The sequence below is a fragment of the Monodelphis domestica genome, chromosome 2 (assembly GCF_027887165.1).
Source record: "Monodelphis domestica isolate mMonDom1 chromosome 2, mMonDom1.pri, whole genome shotgun sequence".
Classification (NCBI taxonomy): Eukaryota; Metazoa; Chordata; class Mammalia; order Didelphimorphia; family Didelphidae; genus Monodelphis; species Monodelphis domestica.
In genome coordinates, this window is record NC_077228.1 from 252,434,900 (window position 1) to 252,459,897 (window position 24,998).

A 24,998-nucleotide genomic window follows, 5' to 3' on the forward strand; every position below is an offset into this window, starting at 1 on the left:
TTTTTAAAAATGCCATGTAGCAACTTGTGTGAAATATGATAGTGTGTTTGTTTGCTATTGTAATTAATTGGGCTATTGAGAATTTTGGGGATATTGATACTACATATTTGTACTACTGTATTTTTAAAAATGAAAAATTGTTAACCTTGTTCAATTCATTTGCCTTCTACTCACAGTGATCATGGCCAGATATAAAGAGGAAATGGATCTCATTTTTGGTGAGAAAGTCTAGTAATCTTTTAGCTGACACAGAGTGTCAATGATTATAAGCTATATTTTTGAAATTTTTAAAGCTCTTTTTTATTATATTTTTCTTGCATGTGCAATATACTATTTGTTTTTTTTCCTCTCCTTTTTATATTTGAAGCACATGACACCAGCATTAAGATTTTCTTTAACTTTTTGATTTTTCAGTACTACAAGTTTAAGATACATTTGCCAATGCATAACCCAAAAAAAAGCTAGAGACTATAAAAATGATGCCACTAATTATTTAAATAAATTATGGGACTTTGCTTAATGATTCTGTCTGATTCCAGGACAAGATATACACACAAGAGCCATTGCACAGGGCCAAAAAAAACCCAATCCAGGATGGATTGATGCACTTCTAGGTCAATACAAAGGTCTTGAACCTAGTGTGAAAACTTGAGGTTACTGTGTTTAACATGTTGTTACGACATAGGCTTTCCTTGTGTCCACACTCACTCTGAAGATACTCACAGACGAGTATCCCCAAACTTGGCTCCTACTTGGCTTCTATAATCTGGTCCCTTTCTTTTCTGCCTTTCATAGTGTGGTAACTTTCTGTAGTCCTGCCTACTGACTAGGTAAATGCATCATTGCTTTGATCATTTTAATTGGGCCCTGATTCAAGGACCTGTTATAGATTTATTTTTCTTTTTATTTGGAATTTTTACACATAAGACTGATAGTCTATATTTTCATCCAGAAATTTTTCTTTTCTTTTTGATTTTTCTGATATCTTTTTAATATCTCTTACCAATTGATTCATATACCTCATACCTCAGCCATGCATCCCTAAGTGATTCTGTATTTGTCAATCACCCTCTTAACATGGGGAATGTAAAAAATATCATTATTTAAATTGCAAAGTTCAAATTCCTTTTGAGAAGAATTTTAGGTAAAGAAGAAGCTACCTCTCTGAATCCAGAACTGAACTGTTGGAGAAGACACCGTGAAGATGCCTCCAGATCACAAGTTGGACAAAATTGAACTTTGGGTGTGGTTGATTGAACATTTATTTGTATGTATACTTTCATGCCAAAGGGCACTGCCCCCTAACTGGCTTTCTGTCAATGCGTCCAGCAATTATTGGTTTTGTCCTTTTTTTCTCTTATCTTCAAATTATTATAATCTTTAAATTGATTATGTTTTTATGATCCTTTGGAGAAGGACTTCTTCCCAGAGGATCAAATGGGGGTACGGTTTGAACTCTGGACTTCAATCCCCAGAAGTCCTTGCTCCACTTCCCCAGAATGCTTTGAATTCTCATGTGGGCCGAGATCAAGAAGGTATTTAACCTGATTCCAAGAGCTTTGGGGGGTCTTTTGGACTTCCGTTTTGGGGCAGACGTGGCTCTTTCCATTATGTAGGTGAGGTCTTGTCTAGGCCTCCCTGGCCTAGGCACGTTTTCCTTATACTGTATTTTCTTTTAATCCTTAACTTTTAATAAACTTCTAAAAATATAATACTCCTTGTAGAGAGAAACTAATTTCTACCTGCCTCAGTCTCCCCTAAATTTTAATCTTTACACTACCAAGGAAAATTTCTGGTTAACACATAGGACAGAATTGGTAGTTTTCATTTAAATTAATTTGCAAATGAAGCAAGATGCCATACAAACTAAATAACTATCAAGATGAAACATATTCATGTTTTTTTCCTCTAATACAAAGGAATAAAGTATGTCATGCTAGCCAAGGTACTGTAAATATACAGAAATGTAGTGACCTAAAGGTATCTTCTGCAATTCCTAATTTTAAAAATATAAATTTAAGGGATAACATATTTAAGATATTTAATCTCATTTTCTATATAGCACTTAATTTTTATAACATACTAATTTCCCTCTACATGAGAAGTCAAAATGGCAAAGTGAAAAGGGTACTGGATTTGGAATCAGTGTAAAGATTAAAATTTAGAGGAGACTGAGGCAGGTAGAAATTAGTTTCTCTCTGCAAGGAGTATTATATTTTTTAGAGGCTTATTAAGGATTAAAGAAAATACAGGATAAGGAAAACGTGCCTAGGCCAGAGGCCTAGACAAGACCTCACCTACATTATGGAAAGAGCCATGTCTGCTCCAAAACGGAAGTCCAAAAAAGAGACCCAAAAACCTTTGCCACCAGGTTAAATACCTTCTTGATCTTGGCCCACCTGAGAATTTCCGTGAGATTACAAAGCATTTTGGGGAAGTGGAGCAAAGGCTTGTGGGGATTGTAGTCCTTATTTGAGTCTTTTTTTTACATCAGAAGACCTGGATTCAAATGCCAGTTTTGCTATTTATTTACTATGTGATCTTGAACTAGTTATTTACCTTCTCTGAACCTCAATTTCCTCATTAATGAAATGAAAGGATTGAGGTAAATTACTGCAAAGATCCTCTCTGGCTCTCAATTGAATCTCCCAAATCTATACCTTTAAATAAATTATCTCCCTTGCCTGAAACACACTCCTTTATTTTCTTCTTTTAGACTTCCTGAATCCCTTCATTTAGCTCTAGCACCAACTCTACAATATGCTTTCCCTCATACTTCCAATTGTGAGCATTCTCCCCTCCCCATATTACATTTACATTATATATATAAGCATTTACTTATTTGTGTACATGTGGTTTTCCTCAAGTAGAGTGTAAACTCTCTAAGGACGGTGACTGCTTTTTTGTTCTTTGTATCTCTAGTACTTAGCAATAACTGGTATACAATGGATGCTTAATAAAACCTTGTTGAAATGAATGATGCTATGAAACTAAAGATTAACAGTCACTTTGAAGGTAAGTCAAAAATTTAAAAAGGCAAGCTTTAAAAAGGCTCTTCTGTTCCCCTCCTCCAACATAAAATAAATAGATGTTTTCCTTAAGCAGAGTGACTACTACAATCATCTCATAATATTGTAAAGAATTTGTTTTAATTAACAAAGCATTTTTACAAAGAGGAATGCACTGGTACTTGGAACTATAGTTGATCTAAAACAGTCAGAAAACTAAAAAAAAACAAAATTTTTAAAAAACAAGAAGCTAATATCTAGATTATATGATAGAGTCAGTTCAGATTCAGCATCTTCTCAATCTCCTTTGGCTTCTACATCTAAACAATATTAACTGGTACATTTCAAGCACCTAAAATATATTCTCGAGACAAAGTAAAGTCATAATTGATGGACTTTTAATATTATATCTACTTTGAATTCATTATTTTTGAAATAGTGATCAATATATGGTATATCCAGGCAGATTGTTCAAATAACTTAATACTTTATTACTCAAACAAAATGAACCTACTATACTTTTGTTATAAAGAACCCTATTTATTTATTAATTTATTAATGTTTATTAATAAATTATTTATTTGCTTATTTATTGATCATTATTAAAGACAACTGGCAAAAGCATTTTGCAAAATGAAAAAGATAATTACCAGGGCTTGCAACATGCCATCCATTATAATAGTCCCCTCCATTGTCTGGAAGGAAGACTTCGACAACGTTAAAAGGGTCCAGTCCAAGAAGTCTGCCATCTTCTTCTTTTTGACATCAGGACGGGTAATAAACCTGTCAAGGAATACAACGACTTAAGTTGCTAGTTACCAGAAGAATCAACTTTCTAACTAATATTTAAAATACCTACAACCCCTAAAGGCGAATCTTCCCAAAAGTTTCTAAAGTTTTTTGATATTGGTTTGGCTTTAAGAATCAGAACACCCGGATTTAAAATCCAGCTCTACCACTTATGTGAAGATACTTGATCTCTCTAGGTTTCCCCATTTACAAAAAGAGGAGGCTACACTTTTGAGGTTTCTTATACTTCTTAGTCCATGATACTGTGATCAAATTAACTTAGGTAAACACAAGCACTAAGATTCCTAATAAAAGTTTGGATCCCAAATTTTACACTATAAGAGACACCAAGTCAGAGCAGATCTCAATTTCTGGAACTAAAACAATCTAGCAAGTCTTATTTTTCTTATTAAACAATGCAGTATCATAGAAAAATTCTGACTCTAATTTGGGGCAAATATTCTCTCACATACATATTCTTTATTTATAAAATGAAAGGTTTGGACTAGAAATGATCACTGAGGATTCTTTAAGCCCTAAACTATAATATTGTCCTTAGTCTTCAACTCCATTTGTTTAAAGGTTATTTACCCTACACATACCATTTTTTCTAGTTCCAAGATCCAAACATAAATTGCGAATTACTATATACCTGGATTGGCAAACCTATGGCACATTTGCTGAGGGGGGATGCTCCCTTCCCCTCTCCACATGCACCTGAGGCCATTTCTTACATGATCCACCCCACTGCTCAGCAGCTTGATGGGAATGCTTCCTCTATCCCCTGTCTGGGATAAGGTAGGGGGCTCACATGTGGCATGAGGGTTGCAGTTTGGTCACTCAGTCTCTAAAGTCTCTAAAAGGTTCACCAACACTGCTGGATACAATACTACTTCTATATATACTATTTTACTATAATTAAATTGGACTTCTCAGAATTACAAATTGAATCACTTTTGGTGTGCAGCATACCAAAATCTTAGAAAATGCCAAGACACAAAGGACACATCTGAAAGATCTGGTCAACTACTTATATGAAATATAATCATTACAATTCCACAATAAGAAATCATCATTCCCAATATTAAAGTATTTTTATTTATTTTTATTTTATTTGTTTATTATTATTATTTATTATATTAACATGAAGCCTTTTCTGATTCCCCCAGATGTTAGTGCCTTGCCCCTGAAAAAAAAATTTTATCTTTTCAGTTCTTTTGTACATAGTTGGTATATATGTATGTACATATGTTTTTATATATTATATATATACACACACAAAATATATATATAGTTGTCTGTTTTTCATTTTTTTGAAGAGGACCAATGACATTATGGAGTGAAGACTTAGACATGAATTGGATTTAAATGATGCAGTTTGTAAACCTCAAAATTCCTTAGACTTATAAATGTTGGAAATTTCACCATTGGGATATTTCATACTTGGAAAATTTCTTACTGATAGTCTATTGGAATGGGAACCCCATTGGCATGGGAGGTTCCTTCTCTTCCCTTCTTAAGATTACTTTAGGACAGAAACCTTTTGCTGAACAATGGAAAGGACTTTGACCTATGCTTAAGCATAGAACAGGAATTTCTTTGAGTCTTGATTGATTTTAGAATTGATACAATGGAGATACTCCACCCTATTCAGTCCTAATAGGATTGAGTAAGGGCTGCAGCCTAGATCAAAATTTAATTATTCCAATCTCTACCATACTCAAGTTAACAGGATTTAGAAAGGACTGTAGCAAAGGAGTAAAGATTTAATCATTTGAAAAATATGACCTTCAACAGACATGTGCAAAAGCCAGAAACCTCTGGGCGGTCCTGGGTTAAGCGAGAGCCTCCATTGACAGGGAAATTGATGAAGAGTGATTGGTAGATGTGAGGACTGACGGGGAGGCAACTTGGATGGTTTCCTTAAAGATAGGAGGGTCTGGAGACTGGAGGAGGCTGAGGAGTTTTGGTCGGTGTGGTTGCTGGGGTCTGAGAAGGCTTGCTCTGAAGGAAGCTGAAGGTGGGAGCCTCTGAGACTGTTTCTCCATTTTGGACACGTGAGTAATAGGGACTGATCTCCTTTCTTTGCCCCAGCTATCTAAGGGCTTGGGCCTTTTGGCCCAGCCTAAACAGAAGGGGTATTTAAGCCCTATTCCCTTCTCTCCCTTTTTCTCTCTCTCTCTCTCTAATTCCTTTCTTACTCCTATTGTAATTAAACTCCAAAAAAGGCTGACGGCTGACTTGAGTTTTTCATTTAGGAATTACATAGCTGATTCCTTGGCGACCTTAAATTAATATATATCAGTCTTTTAAAGTGATTCCCTTGTAACAAGTTACACAAACAGCCTCATTCACTCTTCCAGAGTCATAGAAGTTCAGTGACAAGACAAAAATCATGACAACTGGCAACAGCCCAGACCCAGGATGCAAATTAAATTCCAGCTGTACATTTTTTAACATAGTTCTACAGAAATGTGAATTACTATTTGTAATAACTGATATAACTCACTGGAACATGTGCATATATTTATATTTAGATAAAACTATGGTTTGCACTATTGCTTAAATATCCACTTAATTAAAAAAAAAAAAGACCTTGGCGTCTTGAAAGTCTGAACAAGCTCTAAGCACCCACAGGGCTGCTTCAATCACCATTAAGGCCCTTGGAACAAACTGTTCTCATCCCCTATCACCCATTCTGCCAGGGGAAATCTTCATATGCATGTGTCAGGTCTGAGGTCTGTCAGGTGCCCTCAGTCTGGTTTAAATATCTTCTGATGATAGAATATAAATCTACACACACCCACATATACACACTCATACAATTTCTTCCCTAAGGAAATATAAATTCCTTAAAAGCAGAAATTGTTTCTTTTTATCTTTACATAGCCAACACTTAGCATATAGTATATATTTGCTGATCGATTGGACTTTAGCTTTGTTCTAACTGGTGGTTCAGAGCTAAAAATGATCTTAAGAGTTCATGTAATTCTCATTTTAGAGATGAGGAAAGTGAGGCTTGGAGAAATTAAGTGATTTGCCCAACGTCACACACTAAATAGGCAGCTGGTAGTCACACTCAGTCTTCTGGAATCTATATTCACTTCTTTTCCCACCTCATCACATTAGAAGGATGTGATCAGTTTATTTAGGTTATTGAATTCCAATTTATAGGTTCTTGGGCAGAAGAATAACAACATCTGTGAATTACTATAATTATTCTTCCAGTTACACTAAATCTTTTCTTTTGTTAAGAAAAAAAAGGGATCTTGGAAAAAATACAATATCATAAGAAACCAAATACTTAACTACAGTTAAAATGGGGTTCAATATCTATCGTTGCTTGGAAAAAAAATTTTTTAAATCTCCCTAACAGAGGATCAAAAAGAAAAGATCCTTAAGAACCATAGATTCAGCTCTGGAAGGGACATTAAAGATCACCTAGCAAAATTACTTCACTGACCCAAAATGGTTAAATGACTTGCTCAAGACTATACAATTTGTATGTAGCAAAACAAGGGAGAAAGATCCTCTAGGGCCAAAAATGATCACTTTGAAACACAAAAAAGATCCCAGATAATAAAGGGGGAGAAAAATCAGAAAAAAGGGGGGTAGGGGGTGGAGAAGAGCTAGGTAGCACAAAGAATAAAGGGCCTGGGTATAGATAAGGCCTTAGACACTTTCTAGCTATGTGATCCTGGTCAACTCACTTAATCTCAATTACCTAGCAGTAAGTTTGAGCAATTAGAGATGAGTGATTTACCCAGGGTCATTCAGCCTTAGATTCTAAGAACTATCAATTTTAAGAAAGAAGAGGTTTTTTTTTTTTTCTTAAAGAAGAAAGCATCAGGGCAGACATCAAAAGAAGAGAGCTCTATCTCTGGCTTTATCTAAAATTAATTGTGGTATTTCGGGGATATGAATTAACTTTAATGGGCTTCAATTTTTTAATACTATAAAACTCCACCATGAATTGCAAATTCCTTGAAGTTTAAAATAACTTTTTTATTTTATTTTTGTATCTTCTATGACCAGAAGACTAGTACCCAAGAGGCAATTTCCTAAATGTCTACTGAACTTTTTTTTTATCAAATATAAAACAATGAGGTTAAGATAGATTAGGATTTAACAAAATTGCTTTGAAATCTAGGAGCCAGTACTCAATTTTCAGAGTTCAAGGAAAAATGAAAGGCAGTAACAAGGGAGGAAATCTATTAGTAACCAGGTTGAAAAACATTATTTCTCAATGTGTAATCAAATTAGAGTCAATGAGGTCTAACAAAGGTCTTTTCAAATAAGCTTTCTCTGGAAAGGCCCAAAATCAAAAGTAAAGGGCATCTAACCAGGGTACCTCATATATGAACAGTAGAAATAACAATGATTGGGCTAGCTGCCCTTTCATTCTAGTTTGACTATAATTCAAAAGTCAAAGCCATGTATATATGATTGGCAGCTAAGAAGTTCAAGAAGCTCCCAAAGTGAACCAAAGTAAATAGTACCATCCTCTGATATGACTTTCTTTTTTCAAGTTATAATGATAGTAAAGAACAAAAATGAAAAGATTAATAAATCAATAAACATTTATTAATTGCCTACTCTCTTCCAAGCATGGTACTAAAGTACTAGGAATATAAAGACAAAAATGAAATACTCCCTATAGAATTGTACATGGAATAAGAAAGGAAATTTTCTTTTTTTGTGTCATCACATGTCTGCAAAACTGTAGAATCAGTTTTTCACCAGTAACAAAGTCTAATTGCATTTGTAATTTTTTTAATGTATATAGGTATAGATTTTCCCCACTAGGTGGCAATAATGTACTTCATTATGTATCTGATTTGCTGGCTGAGTTCCTCTACACTTAAGCTGTTACTTGAGATTTTTTTTTTAATGCATTCCTTATTAAAGAAAAGGTAAATTTATTTATGAAGCTGACATAGTTTACTTTAAATAGGCTTCACTGTGCTCTTTGTGGTGGCAAAAAATTGGAAAAATAAGGGGATGCCTTTCAATTGGGGAATGGCTGAACAAATTATCTATCTATTGGTGATGGAATACTATTGTGCCCAAAGGAATAATAAACTGGAGGAATTCCATGTGAACTGGAACAACCTCCAGGAATTGATGCAGAGCGAAAGGAGCAGAACCAGGAGAACATGGTACACAGAGACTGATACACTGTGGTACAATCGAATGTAATGGACTTCTCCATTAGTGGCAATGCAGTGATCCTGAACAACCTGGAGGGATGTATGAGAAAGAATGCTATTCACATTCAGAGGAAGAACGGTGGGAATAGAAACACAGAAGAAAAACAAGTGCTCAATCACATGGATCGATGGAGATATGATTGGGGATGTAGACTCTAAATGATCACCCTAGTGCAAATATTAATGGTATGGAAATGGGGCTTGATCAATGACACGTAAAACCCAGAGGAACTGCGTGTTGGCTACAGGAGAGGGGGTTGGGGGAGGGCAGGGAAAGAACATGAATCTTGTACCCATGGAAAAATATTCTAAATTAATTAAATAAAATTTTCCAACAAAATAAATATAGAGCTTCAGGGATATAGGCACATAACAGTGCCTTGTTTTAAGCTAATGCTAATGAAGTCAGACATTTGAAATGAGTTTCAAATAAACAAGTCCTCTGATGAATAAACTGTTTTAAAGAGGAGTTCTTCAACATTCACTGGTAATAGTTTAAATTAGTGAAGCTTTAGTGTTTGATATACTTCATATATGATATAGCATGGAATAGTACCTAGGTTCAAATACTTCCTCTGATATTTGTCTATCAGTAAAGCATTTCATTTTGCCAGGTCTCAATCAGTTCTGATGGAAGAAGTTCTCATAAAGAACTCATATATTGTGTGGATGTAGGTAAATGTGTGGGAGAGGGAGAAGGAGAGGGAGAGGGAGAGGGAAAGGAAGAGGGAAAGGAAGAGGGAAAAGGGAGAGGGAGGGGGAGAGGGAGAGGAAGAGGGAGAGGGAGAGGGAGAGGGCGAGGGAGAGAGAGAGAGAGAGAGAGAGAGAGAGAGAGAGAGAGAGAGAGAGAGAGAGAGAGAGAGAGTGTGTGTGTGTGTGTATGTGTGTGTGTACACATGTATATACACCCACAATGACTGAGGATACAAGCCACAGTGAGACTGACTTACTTGGATATAAGGACAGCAGCCGCATCCCGAGCTTTATCACTAACAACCAAGTAAGACTAGAAAACAAAAGAAATGTTTTATCAATAATCACTTAGGTAAAAATTGGAAATTGCTACACAATCAATGCTTATGACAAATGAAATACAATCAAACACAATTTTGACTGAAAGTCAAATAGACTTTTCTAAACCCTCAAGTGAAAGTATACTTACCAATTCTTTCAAAGAACTGAGGGCTAAAAAGCAGGCTTTCAAATTCCAAAAGAGGCACAAACTTTAGGTTTAGTAACAGATGTTACTGTAAGACTGAGACTAGTTACTAGTTAAGGTAAACTCTACTTTCAATCACTGGAAGATAGACAAATACCTACTATAAAACACAATAACTAATAATAGCTACAATTTATATAGCATACATAATCTTTTTCTTATGTTCCCAATCACATCTTTTTTTTATTTTATTTATTTTTTTTACCAATTACTTGTACAAATTTCCTTACAAGTTTTCCTAAGTTATATGATCAAACTGATCTTCCTCCCTCCCTTCCATTCCCCCTCCCCATGCTAGCAAGGGATTCAATCGGGGTTTTCATGTATTATCATGCAAAACACATTTCTATATTGTTCATTTTTGTGAGTAATCTTATAAAACCAAAACCCAAAAACATAAATTCAAATAGACAACTGAAAAATGGTATGCTTTCATCTGCATTCTGACTCCAACAGTTCTTTCACTGAAGGTGGATACATTCTTTGTCATAAGTCCCTTGGAATTGTCCTGGATCATTCTATTGTCAATAATACCCAAGTCTATCACAGGTGCTCAGTTCACAATAATGCTGTTACTGTGCACAGTGTTTTCTTGGTTCTGCTTATTTTACTCTGCTTCAGACCATGAAGGTCTTTCCAATTCTTTCTGAAATCATCCTGTTCATCATTCCTTACAACACAATAGTATTCCATCATCATGATATACCACAATTTGTTCAGCCATTCCACAACTGGTGGACATCCCTTCAATTTCCAATTCTTTGCCACCACAAAAAAAAAAACAAAACTATAATTTTTGTACAAGCAGGTCCTTTCTCATTTTTTTATTCATTTCTTCTGGATACAGTCCTCCAGAATGGTTGGATCAGTTCATCACTCCACCAGCAATGCATTAGTGTTCCAATTTTAACGTAATTCCTCACAACAACTTGATAAGGTAAATCCTATTATCTCAGTGTTACAGATGAAGAGATTGAGACAGGTTAAATGACTTGCATAGGACCACAAAACTAAGAAGAGTCTGAGGTTGGATTCAAACTCAAATCTTCCTAAGTCTAAATCCCATGCTCTATCTACTTTACCATCACTAATTCCATATCACTGCTCAATCTCTTTAACTTAATGTTTTTCAGGGAATATATATGTTCATATATGTTTTATATTCCCTGAAATACTATATGGGTGTTTGTTAATAAAGTTAAAAGAGAATAGTATCACTAATATAGTTTTACTTTATCAATAATTAAAACACTTTAACAAAAAAAGAGACTGACAATTATCAAAGATAAAAATATTTACTTCTGCTATTTGGAGTATGCGGTCCATTACAGATGTACGAGACTGCCCACATTCAGAGGTGAGATTTCCATCAAGACGTGAAAGATCAAAAGGAATCAGGCAGGTTACAGAAAGCCACAGCAAAAGCACATATCGAGTCTCCCAAGTCTAGGAAAGAATAAAAAATAAGATAAATGCAAGCTATGACTACTTAGTTAAAAAGAAAATAATAAATGAGTAATTAAAATAACAAGCAAGACCACAGTATTCTTAAAAAGGTTACCAAACACCTATAGGAATAAATAGCATAGATCAATAGCATGAAAGGAAATAATGTTAAATAATTCTGAAAAAGTAATTTTTTAAAAAAAGGTCCAAATCATTAACAGAGAAATACAAATTATTATGACATTGAGGTTCCACCTAATAACTAGCAGATTAGCAAAGATTAAAAAAAAGGAAAATGTAACTATTTAAAGGTAATTGGAATAGACACAACACATTTTTAGTGAAGCAGTGAATTCTGGAAAACAATTTGGAATTATGCCAAAAATCACTATGAGGTACAAATCATTTGACCTAGAAATATTATTACTAGACATACTCTCAAAAAGATCAAAGAAAGATGGGAAGGATGCAGATGCACAAAAATATTCATAATTTTGGCACTTTTTATAGTAGCAAATAATTAAGAACTAAAGAAAGTACCCATAAACATAGGAACTAGGTTACATGAATGTAATGAAATACTTTTCCATTGTAAGAAATTGCAACAGGAATGGATGCAAAAAAACCTAAAAACTAATTTAAACTGGTGCAATGAAATAAGGGGAAGTAGAATAATTTATTTAATAACTATAATACTAAAATGAAAAAATAACTTTTAAAGACTTAAGAATACTGACTAATGCAAATGACCAATCAAAACTCCAGAGGACCAATGATAAAACATGTTTCACACTTCTTAAAGGAAAAGTGATATACCCAAAGAGATTTTTAAAAAAGGGGGGGAAGACCTGTTTGTACAAAAATATTTATAGCTTCTCTTTTTGGCAAAGATTTGGAAACTAAAAGGAAGTCTCTCAACTGAGGAATGGCTGAACAAATTGTGGTATATGATGGTGATGGAATACTACTGTGCTGTAAGAAATGAACAGGTGACTTCAGAAAAAAGCTGGAAATACCTACATGAACTGATGCAGAAAGAAATAAGCAGAACCAGGAAAACAGTGTATACAGTAACATCAATATTATGGAATGATCAAATGTGATGGACTTTGCTACTAACAGCAATACACAATGATCAAGAATAATTCTGAGGGATTTATGAAAAAGAATACTATCCCTCCAGAGAAAGAACTGTTGGTATAAGAATACAAATGGAAGAATACAACTTCTCACTTGTTTATTTGTGTTTATGTTTTAGGGCTTTGGTTTTATAAGATTATTCATTTGTAAAAATGAATAATATGGAAACATGTTTTGCGAGACAATACATGTATAACCCAGACTGAATTGCTTGTCAGTTCTGGGAGGGAAGAGAGAAGGGAGAAAAACAATTTGGATTATATAACTTCAGAAAACTCATATGTGTGTATACACACACATACAAATATACAGCAGCAAACCCCCTCCCCCACAACCCTCATATGTGTTGATTTGGTACCCATTGATTCAGTTATCCACTATCAACCATAGAAAAGAGATGAAAAAACAAGAAATCTAGACATTTTCAAAAAATGTAAAAATAAACAATTCAAAAGTTTCAAACTGCCCACTAAATGAGTTCAGGCTATGCAGATTATATAACATGGTGAAGTCTGTCAGCTAGAAAAAGAAAGTTGCTGCTTGTCCTTCATTTTTAAAGAGGACCAACGATATGACATGGTAATGTCTTGACTTATGCATGAATTGGCTTTAAGTGAAACAACTACATAAACTGTCAACCTCACTCTCTCTTCCAGAATTATTGAAGTCTAATAGCAAAACAAAAGACAGGATGATAGTGATGGCCTGGGATGCAGAGGAAGACTTTGGTATCTTCAGTGTTCGACAAGGTTCTTCAAGTGGGCCAGGCTCCACAGTGCCTGCCTGCTTCAGTAACCTTCATGGCTTATTGGAACAACTTGTTCTCATCTACCAATTCCATTGTAGGAAGTCTTCATATGCTTAGGGTAAACACCCTTTTAAATCACGATAGGTTTGTTACCCATCAGTTACCCTCAATCTGGTTTAGTCCATCTCCTTAGACGGTTTACTGGGGCATACCCATACACCACACCTTCTTGGAACCACCGGTGAGATTTCAGTGCTACATGGACACCAAAGGTGAGTGAACAGCCCTGAAAAAGTGCTCAAGCAAACCTTCACACCAAAACTGCTAGTCCTAGAGAGTGAATATTCCTAGAGAGAAAGTATACAATATAATAATGTATACTTTATTATTACTATATTTAACGCTGGTGATATACTCCAGTGTGTTTTTCATTTAATCATTTATATAGACGTACCCCCAAAATGACATTTATGGGGTTAGCATGTATTCACTTATATCTGCTGCTTCAGCCATCCACTATCTTGGAATATAACCCCTACTATATATTCACACACACACATATACACATATATATGCAACCCTATATTTACATATGTATATATAATTTATATGTGAGTATACATAAAAAGATTCTTGGTGTCATGTGCAACCCTCTACTCTTTCTTATATAAAGGAAATGTTCATGTTTGCTGCTCTCAATCAAGTTCAACATAACAAAATATCATTTTTTAAAGTTAATCTGAGTCAGAATGTAGAGATCTTTAAATGCTGACCTAAAACAATTATATTTTTCCCTACTGGGAACAGGAAGCCATTATGATTTTTGAGAAGAGTGGCACAATCAGAACAATATGTCTAACAGTATACATGTGACAGCTGCGTAGAAAATGGATTGGAGCAGTGGATAAGTCAGGAATCAGGACCTGGATTCAAATCTGGCCTCAGACATTTTCTAGTTCTGTGACCCTTAGCAAGTTACTTAACCCTAACTGCCTAACCCTTGCTGCTCTTCTTAGAAATGATACAAGGAACTGTGGGAAGAAGGAGAGAATCATGAATTACGTAACCATGGAAAACTATTCTAAAAAAAGGGAAAAAAAAAGACAAGGTAAGGACATGGAAGATGGTATACTTGCCAGAATAGTTAAATAATCAAGTATATGGAGGGGAATAATGTGCAAGAAAACTAGTAAGATAAGAAGAAACTATGTTATAAAGAATTTTAAAAGCAAAAGAGTTATTAATATTTTATCCTAAAAGCAAGAGAGGGCTTATTGAGTAGGGAAATTATAAAGTAATTTATAATTTAATTATGTAATTTAAATATAAATTAGAGTACATTAGGAAAACCACTTTAATAGCTGTGTGGAGAATTAACTGGAGTAAAGAGACTTGAGAGACAGAAACAAATTAGTAAGTTACAGTGATTGTTTAGGTGAGATATGATAAGGACCTGAACTAGCATTAAGGTATGTGAGATAAAGAGAGCATAACCTTCTGGTTATGCCATGGAAGATAAAAACAAAGATGACACTGTTGTTCCAAACCTTAGTGACTAAAAGGATGGAGGTTTACCCAAACATTTATATTAACAGGGAAAATTGGAAGACAAGTAATTTTGGTGGGGAAAGACCTATTTTGAACATGTAGCATTTAACATGCAGGTCTGTCACAGGGGTGTGAAAGTGGAATAAAGTCCAGCTCAAGGAAGTCCTCAGTACAACTGTATGCCTCACAGACTCAAGTAGGTCTTGGCAGCAACTGAATCAGCAGCAGTTTCTGGAGCACTCAGGACACAGATGGTAAGAGTCAGACAGGTGGTCAGATGGAGATTTGAGGGGTCCCTTTCCTGGCACTGGATGGAGGACTCTATTGTATTGCCCATACATAGATATAGACAGCAGTCTTGGGTTGAAATCTCAGAATGAGAAGGAATACTAGCACAAGTGTGCTCATGGCCATAGGAGGACCCTTGTCACAATTTATGGGCACTAGTGATCACTCAGAGACTAGAGGACAGAGCAGGAGAATAGTAAACATACCTCTCTTTAAATGTACCACCTTGTGGCAAAAAAAAAAAACTGGAAAAGAAGGGGGTGTTCATCGTTTGAGGAATGGTTGAACAAATTGTGGTATATGATGGAGATGGTATACTGTTGTGCTGTAATGAATGATGAACTAGAGGAATTCCATATGAACTGGAAGGACCTCCATGAACTAATGTAGAGTGGAATAAGCAGAACCAGGAAAACATTATATACAGAAACTAAAACATTGTGGGGACGATCAAATGTAACATACTTGGCTACTAATAGCAATGAAATGATCCGGGACAATCCTGAGGGACTTGTGAGAAAGAATGCTATCCACATCCAGAGAAAGAACTATGGGAGTAGAAATGATCAACTGTGAATGACTTAGCTATTCTCAGAAAGACAATGATCCAAAAGAATTCCAAAGGACTTATGAAGAAAAATGCTATCCACCTCCAAAGAAAGAAAAAATGAAGTCTGAATGTCAATCAAGATTACTTTTTATTACTTTATTTTTCTTCATTTTGTTTTGTTTGTGGTCATGATTTCTTTCACAACATGACTAGTGCATAAATGTCTTGCATATATACACATGTATACCAAATTCCTTGCCTTTTCAAGGATGAGAGAGGGAAACAATTTGGAACTCCAAATTTTAAAAAGAATGTTAAAAATTGGTTTTACATATAAAAAGGGGGAAAAGCATGTATTGAAAGAAAAGATATGAGAAGACACTCATATCCCAAGCCTTTGTGGAGGAGAGATGTCCACAAATATAATACATTGCACGTATCTTCAAACTTTGTCAATATATTCATCAATTATGCTGATTTCTTTCTTTTTCCTTTTTTTCTTTTTTTTTTCTTTAAAAAACTTTGTTATATAAGATTGCTCTGAGCATTTGGTGAGTAGCAGTAGGCCGTTGTTGTTCATTTTGCCCACGCCGTGTTTGCCAAGCCCTCCTTTCCATCTTTCATGGTCCTAGCCAACGTGGGCGTTGAAGTCTCCCAGTAGTATCAGCTTGTCATTGGTGGGCACTGAGTATAGCACGGCACTCAGGTCAAAGTAGAACTGCTCAATGGTCTCCTCTGTGCTGATCAGTGTTGGGGCATATACTCTGATGATTGTGGCATACCGGTCTTTGCTGAGAGGCAAACGGATCTTCATGAGCCTCTCGCTGATGCCCACAGGCAAGTCTGGCAGCTGTTTGAGCAAACTGGTCTTGATGGCCAGGCCAACACCGTGGATTCTGTCTTCATTTGAGGCTCTACTTTTCCAGAAGGTGTATCCAGTGGTGGGTTCGCTGAGTGATCCCTCTTCTAGTAAGCATGTTTCGCTTAAGGCTGTGATGTCGATGTTATATTGCACCAGTTCTTTACCGATTAGAGCTGTTCTTCTCTCAGGTCTTGGGGTATTCTCTCTATCAAGTAATGTTCTGATGTTCCATGCTCCTAGTAGGAGTTTCTTTGTATTTTTTCTTTGATTTCGACCTCTTGAAGGGATGACCCGCCAGCCGCGGTGTGCTGACTAGGTGTTTGTAGGGCAGGCAATATTTGGGACACCTTTTCTAGTCCCCTCCCTTGATTAGGGTGAGCAGTGCTGTCCTAGAGAGGGCTGCTCAGTCGCCCAGGATGCTGCCGAACGTCTCTGCTGCCCTACAGGGCCAAGCGACCACTGGTCCGTGGGCCGCCTACGGGCAGCATCGTGACTACAACTGCCAGTGGTCACCTCCATCTGTTGTGTCACCACTCTCTCATCGCCGCAGGTCTTGAAGAGGGTGGACGGGGTTAGGATAGATGAGTGTGCACAAAGATACTTGTGCATGAAGGAGATTTAAGTGGAAAAGCCAATGCACAGAGACAGTCCCACTCTCTCGGCATTGGAAGCCTGGGTCCAGTGGCACAAAAAATTGTTAAGTCTGGAGACTTCCTCAGCTGCATTGGATGTCCGTGTTGTCCTTTGTGCTCCAACACGCCCTAAGCACTCCACAGTGCTTTGCTGCGCCGCCATCTCAGCCATTGAACCTTCTTATTGGTTTCTTCCACCTGTTCCACTGAAACAGTCTTCACATGCTGGGTGAGCAAAGCCCTGGTTCACCAGGGGTCGACAACCCTATGGCTACCCTCACAAGGTTTGGCCGGCCTGTCGAAGCCATTGCCCGGGGTGTGGCTGCTGCCACATGCTAGCAGCTACTGGGAGCCACAAGTGAGAGCTGGGTGTCAGGTGAGGGTCAGAGGCTGGAGAGCTGACCTAGGAGGGCCCGACAAGCCCTCCATATCAGAGATACTACCCCTCCCTGAGCACCCCATACACCCCGTGAGGGAAGTCGAGAATTTGAAACCCAAAAATGCTAAAAAGAATATTTAAAATTATCTCTATATGTAATTGGAAAAAAAATTAAAAGATAAAAAAAGAAAAAGTAAGTTTTAGTTACACACATATCCCAAATTGTGTGTGTGTGTGTGTGTGTGTGTGTGTGTGTGTGTACCAGGGTTTCTGTGTTCATGTCTCTATCTGTGCTCTGATTCAGTAGAATAACATGGAGCTTCTTCAAGCAAATGGAATGCCACAGATAGTAAATGCTGGGAACTCCATTTTAGAATAAAGCAAATATAAAACCAAGTTATTTTGTTACAGAAAGCAACTTACATAAAAAAAGACCAAGGAAGAAATCTGTTATGTAGAACTACTACTTTTTCAAAAGGGTGTATCATAAAATACTGCTTCTTTGTTCATTTTCTAAATCATGAAAATACCAGAAAATATTTATTTTTTCTTTTTTTTCAAGATATTTTATTTTCCCAATTACATATAATAACAATTTTCAACATATACTTTCTAAAATTATAAGATCCAAATTGTCTCCCTTCCCCCTCCTGGAGATGGTAAGTAATTTGATTATCATGCAAAACATGATTCCATATTGGTCAGTGTTATATCACAATACACATATAAAACCAAAACCAAAATAAAAACACAAATAAGATAAAGTGAAAAAGAGTATGCTTTGATATGCATTCTAACTCCAATAGTTTCTGGAGGTAGATAGCATTCTTTGTCATAGGTCCTTCAGAATTTTCTTGAATCACTTTTTAATTTTTTTTTTAAACCCTTACTGTGTACTGTGTATTGGCTCCAAGGCAGAAGAGTGGTAAGGGCTAGGCAATGGGGTCCAGTGACTTGCCCAGGGTCACACAGCTGGGAAGTGTCTGAGGCCAGATTTGAACCTAGGACCTCCTGTCTCTAGGCCTGGCTTTCAATCCACTGAGCTACCCAGCTGCCCCCTTGAATCACTTTTTGCTGAAAGTAGCTAAGCCTTTCACAGTTAATCAATGTACAATATTGCTGTTGCTATGTACAATGTTCTCCTGGTTCTGCTTATTTTACTCTGCATCAGTTCATGTAGATATTTCCAGATTTTTCTGAAATCATCCTGCTCAAAAACCTATCTTTTTAATGTCATTTTCTATTTAGTATACAGGAATATTTTTTCTATTACCTGAAAATGTCTACTCATAGATAATAACAAAAGTAAAATTTGGGATTTATATACAATTTGAGATTTGCGAAGTACCTCATAAATATCTCATTTTACCCTGATGACAATACTGAGAGATTAAGTGACTTACTGAGGAAATATATGAGCCTAATATTTGAATTTAAGTCTTTCAAGTTTCAGGAATCCAGCACTCCAGTCACTGTAACACATTTTGCTATCTTCTTCATCTTCTTTGCAACTTTTCATAACATTTTCACAACCCTTCCTTTACTCCTCCTTCCACTCTCCAGGTTCCCCAATAATCCTTGGCTCCTACCTAATCCTTATCAATCCCAAAGAGGAAGTGTCATCCTAAAACAGATGACTCTGCCCAATCTAGTGGACAGAAGTAATAGATATATTCATTTGAAACTCTCAACAACAAAAGAAATCCATTTATGATGGAAATATTCAAAATTTTCATAGTAGAAAAAAATCATTGGATAGGGAAGAAACCTTTATATGCTTGCATTAACTAGTTGTTTGACATTGACTAAGTTACATATTCTAAGTTTTCATTTCCTCAATTGTATATCAAGGCAACTAAGGCTAGATCTCTCAGGTTTCTTTCCAATACTGAAAGTCTGTTTTTGATTTGTAAAACTGATAATTCAATATATCCACTAGAAAGTTATCGTTTGTTCTTGTTCAGTCATTTCAGTTGTGTTCAACTCTTCATGACCCCATATGGTTTTTTCTTATACAAAGATACTGAAATGATTTGCCAGTTCCTTCTCTAGCTCATTTTACAGATAAGGAACCTAAGACAGACAGGATTAAGTGACTTGCCCAGGTACATACAGTTATTAAGTGTCTGAGGCAGAATTTGAACTCATCTTCCTGACTCCAGGCCTGCCACTCTATTCACCATACCACCTAGCTATCCCACTAGGGAGCGAGGGTTCAACAATTTCAAGTCCCTTTTTCTAATTCTGAAGCAAATAGGCACACTAAAAGAAAACTACTTTTATAGAAGCAAAGTCCAAAAAATGAAGGAAAATGTAATTTGCTATAATTGGTTAAAAAAAAATGAGAGGATTAATTCAATCACCTCCTGATTTGATGCAGATTCCATGGGACTACATTGATAGGAAGGGAAAACTCAGGATAAAAACTAAGCTTACAGCATTTAAGGAGCCTGACCCCTTAATCTGAATTGGTAGCTAAAATGTAAACCACAGAAAAAGTCTACCAAAAGAGGCTTATCAAGGAGTAACACTGCAATAGCAATTTTTTTTAAATCAAAGTAAAGAAGGAAATAGAAACAAGACCAGGACTTTGAAATCAAGAAGAAAAAGAATTAGAGAGGAGAAATAGAGGAGAAAGATAAAAAAAAACCTAAAGAACTTGAGAAAAACATCATTTCAAATACAAGTTTCAAGGGCTGTATTATTTTATTCAATAACTAGGTAGCATCTTTCTTCCCCAAAGTATTAAGTCAAGATGTTAGAACAGAAAGTAAAAACATGGATTTTAGAATCATAAAGGTTATCACAGTTACTATAAGAATTCCCAAAATATAAGATGTACCCAGTGTAGAAAAATAGGGAAAATAACAGAACTCAGAAAAAGTTTGAAATAGGAATAGCAAAAGGAAATTTAGAGAACATTTTAAAGAGTCTAAAATAGAAGTATTATGAATCTAATAAAACTCTAACAAAGTCTGAAAAAATAAATTTTAATTTAAAAATTGAGAAACAGTCTAAACTTCAGATGACAAAATAAGTCATCATCAAATGGGAGGGGGAAATAGTAAAATTTATTATAACAGATGATATGTTTCAACATAAATTTCCCTTCGCCACTTACTAAACTGTTGGCCATTTTACATTGTTTCCATACAGTTATAAGTGCACTTACTTCATGGTCTTTAGGATTCTGATTTGTAAACATATCAATAACAGGCTGCACATCAGCTACTTCATGAGGGAACAAACCAAGGAAGATTTTATATCCTCGAACCTAAGAAAAATTACAGCAATTAAAAAAATGATTAAAGAAATTAAGACAATATCTTTTCCCAAGATGTATCACAAATCAATTTGTAAGCATCTGGCAGGCAGAATCCAGGGTATCATGTCATGTTATAATATAGTACAGAATAGTACAATATAATACAATTCAACCAAGTTACTATTCAGAATATGCTTTTTTCTAAAATTATGCAACTCAGAAAATAAATCCAGCCCCAACGTGATTACCACAGCATAAATTACAAAACAAATTTTTTTCTAGATTTTTAGACTGTAAAGTATTCATTTTGAGTTTATTAAAGTTCTAAGAGTAACAAAGAGTAACAAATAATGACTTTAAAGACATCAACAATTTTCAGGATAGTTGTTTCATATATAACAAAAGTTCATGAATGGCCCTTAAGGATGAATGAACAACTACAGTCTTACCGCCCTACTGAAGCTCAGGATGACAAGGATTTGATTTCCTTTAGTCTTCTATTAGAGACATTTAGGATTCTTCCTATCACCACTGGAGATACTAACCTCTTTAATAGTTCTCGATTTTGGGAGGGGGAGAAAAAACTGACCAGGAAAAACAGAGCATGTGCAAGGAATCAAGCAAATGGCCAGCATGTGACCTCACAATACTACAAATTGTTCATCAGAGTTTGAATATCAAGTAATGTTCAATGAATTGCAAAATATTCTTCAGGTGTGTGGACAAACAATAATATGATCAACAAAATACATTATTATCATTGATTTAGCCCAGGCTCAGTTACAATAGCCTCCTAACTGATTTCCCTGACTCATTTTGCTTGAATTTCCTTTATGTGTTTATCACATATTTACTATTACCATTATTTGTGCCAATGAAAAATTACTTGACTAGACTATAAATTAAATAAGGGAACTTGCTATTTAAAAAAATACTCTCAGTAACCCTTCCATAAAACAAATAATCATTTCCCCACTATCTTTTATATAAATTCATTAGATTTGCCTACAGCAAGATGTAATCCATCATTCTGTAGTAACTGGGGTTTTTTTTAATATTTTTATATCAGGGTTCTAATTTCCTAAAAAACATTTAGTTCTTTTGAATTATTTTAATCTGTCCATCTTCAAAATCCCATTAGGAAATTGTTTAATTGTGTTTTATACTTATATAACACAGAGGAGATATTAAATATCTTGAGTATTATAAAAGTCAATTAGGTATACTAAATGTACCATGAGACTAAATCCAACTAAGAAAATAAAATGACAATGAAAATTATAACTTGTTTGGTAATCATTATTCTTAATAAAATAGTATGTTTAAAGATAATAAGTTTTAAACAATGATGTATACCATTAATTCAATTTTTACCTTTGTAATGATGTAAAGAAATTTAAAAGCCAGATGTACAAGAGCAGGTGGAGAATCGTTATCCCTCACAATATCCAACAATAAATTCATCATCCATTCTAGAAGAGAAAAAAGTCAAAACATTCAAACATGAATCAAGAACTTAAAAATAAATGTATAGTGTGTGCACGTGTGCACGTGTGTATGGTATATGTGCATTCTTTATCCATATAGCTGAAAAGTTAAAGTGGTAGCTCATAATAAAATTAATCTGAATGTAAAGATGGGATATAACAAATAAGAACCACAATACTATTAAGATATTCAAAATATCTACAGAAGACATATACATACTACAGAAGTATGTCTAATAAGACCAGACATTTATATAGCACTTTAAAGTTTGCATAGTGTTTTATCTAAATCATTTCACTGGATCCTCACAACAATGCTATAAAGTGGATATTACTGGTATGATTTTCCATATTTTAAAGATGAGAAAACTAAAAATAGAAGATGGATTTGAACCAGACTTCCACTGACATTAACTCCAGCACTCTAGCAACTATGCCAGTGTTGATGAAGTATTGGCACATGTAAAAACAGACTCGAATCCAGGACTCCAATCCCGAGAATTTATTGCTCCACTTCCCCAGAGTGCTTTGTAATCACACTGAATTCTCCCCTGGGTAAGAAAACAAATGATTATTTAAAGGAGTTCTCCGCCTACTGAAGAGTCTTTTGGACTTCCGTTTTGGAGCAGATGCGTCTCTTCCATGATGTGAGATTATCTTGTCAAGGCCTCTCTGGCCTAGGCACGTGTTTTCTTATCCTGTATTTTCTTTAATCCTTAACCTTTAATAAACCTCTAAAAAATATAATACTCCTTGCAGAGAGAAACTAATTTCTACATGCCTCAGTTTCTCTAAATTTTAACTGTTACAGTTTTGGCGACCACTAGATTGGATGAGAACTTCTCAAATTTTTTAGCCTAGATAATGATTTCTAAGCTGCGTTTCTCCAAGCCTTTTTAGCCTTTTGACTCATCTGAGCGCTCCGGCTCCCAACCCTGCTTTCGTAAGTTCCTGCCTGCAGCCCCCAATCCAGACCTGTTGCATTCGCCTCCCACCTGGCCCCTGGCTGCTAAGTTCTCCCTGCCTGTTTCTCCTGCTGCTGCTCCTGACTTCTTTCTCCCTCACCCAGTCCCTGCTTAACCCCAGATTTCGACCACCTGGTGACCTGCCTGCCCAACAAACCCAGATCCTTGGAGCAGATCGCTCAGGACTCATTTTTAAAAATGAAAAATTGTTACCTTGTTCAATTCATTTGCCTTCTAAACAGTGATCATGGCCAGATATTAAGAGGAAATGGATCTCATTTTTGGTGAGAATGCCTTGCATTTTATATTTTCTTAGCTGACACAGAATGTCAATGATTATAAGCTATATTTTTGAATTTTTAAAGCTCTTTTATTATATTTTTCTTGCATGTGCAACATACTTTTTCAGGTTTTTTTTTTATTTTTTTCTCTCCTTTTTATATTTAAAGCACATGTCACCAGCATTAAGGTTTTGACTTTTCAGTAGTATAAGTTTAAGATACATTTGCTAATGCATGCCCCAAAAGCTTGTGACTATAAAAATGATGCCAATAATTATTTTAAAAAATTATGGGACTTTGCTTAATGATTCTGTCTGATTCCAGGACAAGATATACACACAAGAGCCATTGCACAGAGCAAAAGAAAACCCAATCCAGGATGGATTGATGCACTTCTAGGCCAATACAAAGGTCTTGAACCTAATGTGAAGACTCGAGGTTACTGTGTTTAACATGCTAAACATAGGTTTTCCTTGTGTCCACACTCACTCTGAAAATACTCAGAGACGTATCCCCGAAACCTTGGCTCATATAATCTGGTCCCCTTTTCTCTTTCATAGTGTGGTACCTTTCTGTAGTCCTGGCTATTGACTGGGTAAATGCATCATTGCTTAGATCATTTTGATTGGGCCCTGATTCAAGGACCTGTTATAGATTTAATTTTCATTTTACTTGGAATTTTTACACATAAGACTTTGATAGTCTATATTTTCATCCAGAAATTTTTCTTTTCTTTTGGATTTTTCTGATGTTTTTGTTAATTTCTCTTATCAATTGATTCATATACCTCATACCTCAGCCATGCATCCCTAAGTTATCATGTATTTTTCAATCACCTTCTTAACAGGGGAATGTAAAAAATATCATTATTTAAATTGCAAAGTTTAAATTCCTTTTGAGAAGAATTTTAGGTTAAGAAACATGCTACCTCTGTGAATCCAGAACTGAACTGTTGAAGAAGACACAATGAAGAAGCCTCCAGACCACAAGCTGCACAAAAATGAACTTTGGGTGTGGTTGATTGAACATTTATTCGTATGTATACTTTCATGCCAAAGGGAACTGCCCCCTAACTGGCTTTTTGTCAATGCGTCCAGCAATTATTGGTTTTGTTTGTTTTTTCTCTCTTATTCTCAAATTACTGTAATGTTTAAGTTGATTATGTTTTCATGATCCTTTCT

The 24,998-nt window shown here is 35.5% G+C and overlaps 1 protein-coding gene across 4 annotated transcripts in view; it reads right to left on the bottom strand.

Annotated features, from left to right (window-relative positions):
• TBCD (tubulin folding cofactor D) overlaps window positions 1–24,998 on the bottom strand; it is a 537,579-nt gene that overhangs the window by 485,893 nt on the left and 26,688 nt on the right. For all 4 annotated transcript variants that reach the window (XM_056814255.1, XM_056814257.1, XM_056814256.1 and 1 more), the window contains exons 4-8: window positions 22,459–22,556; window positions 20,992–21,093; window positions 11,526–11,672; window positions 9,958–10,013; window positions 3,659–3,791 (exon numbers count right to left, since the gene is read on the bottom strand). In XM_056814255.1, coding sequence (XP_056670233.1) covers window positions 3,659–3,791; window positions 9,958–10,013; window positions 11,526–11,672; window positions 20,992–21,093; window positions 22,459–22,556 — 536 coding nt within the window. The remainder of the gene's footprint in view (window positions 1–3,658; window positions 3,792–9,957; window positions 10,014–11,525; window positions 11,673–20,991; window positions 21,094–22,458; window positions 22,557–24,998) is intronic.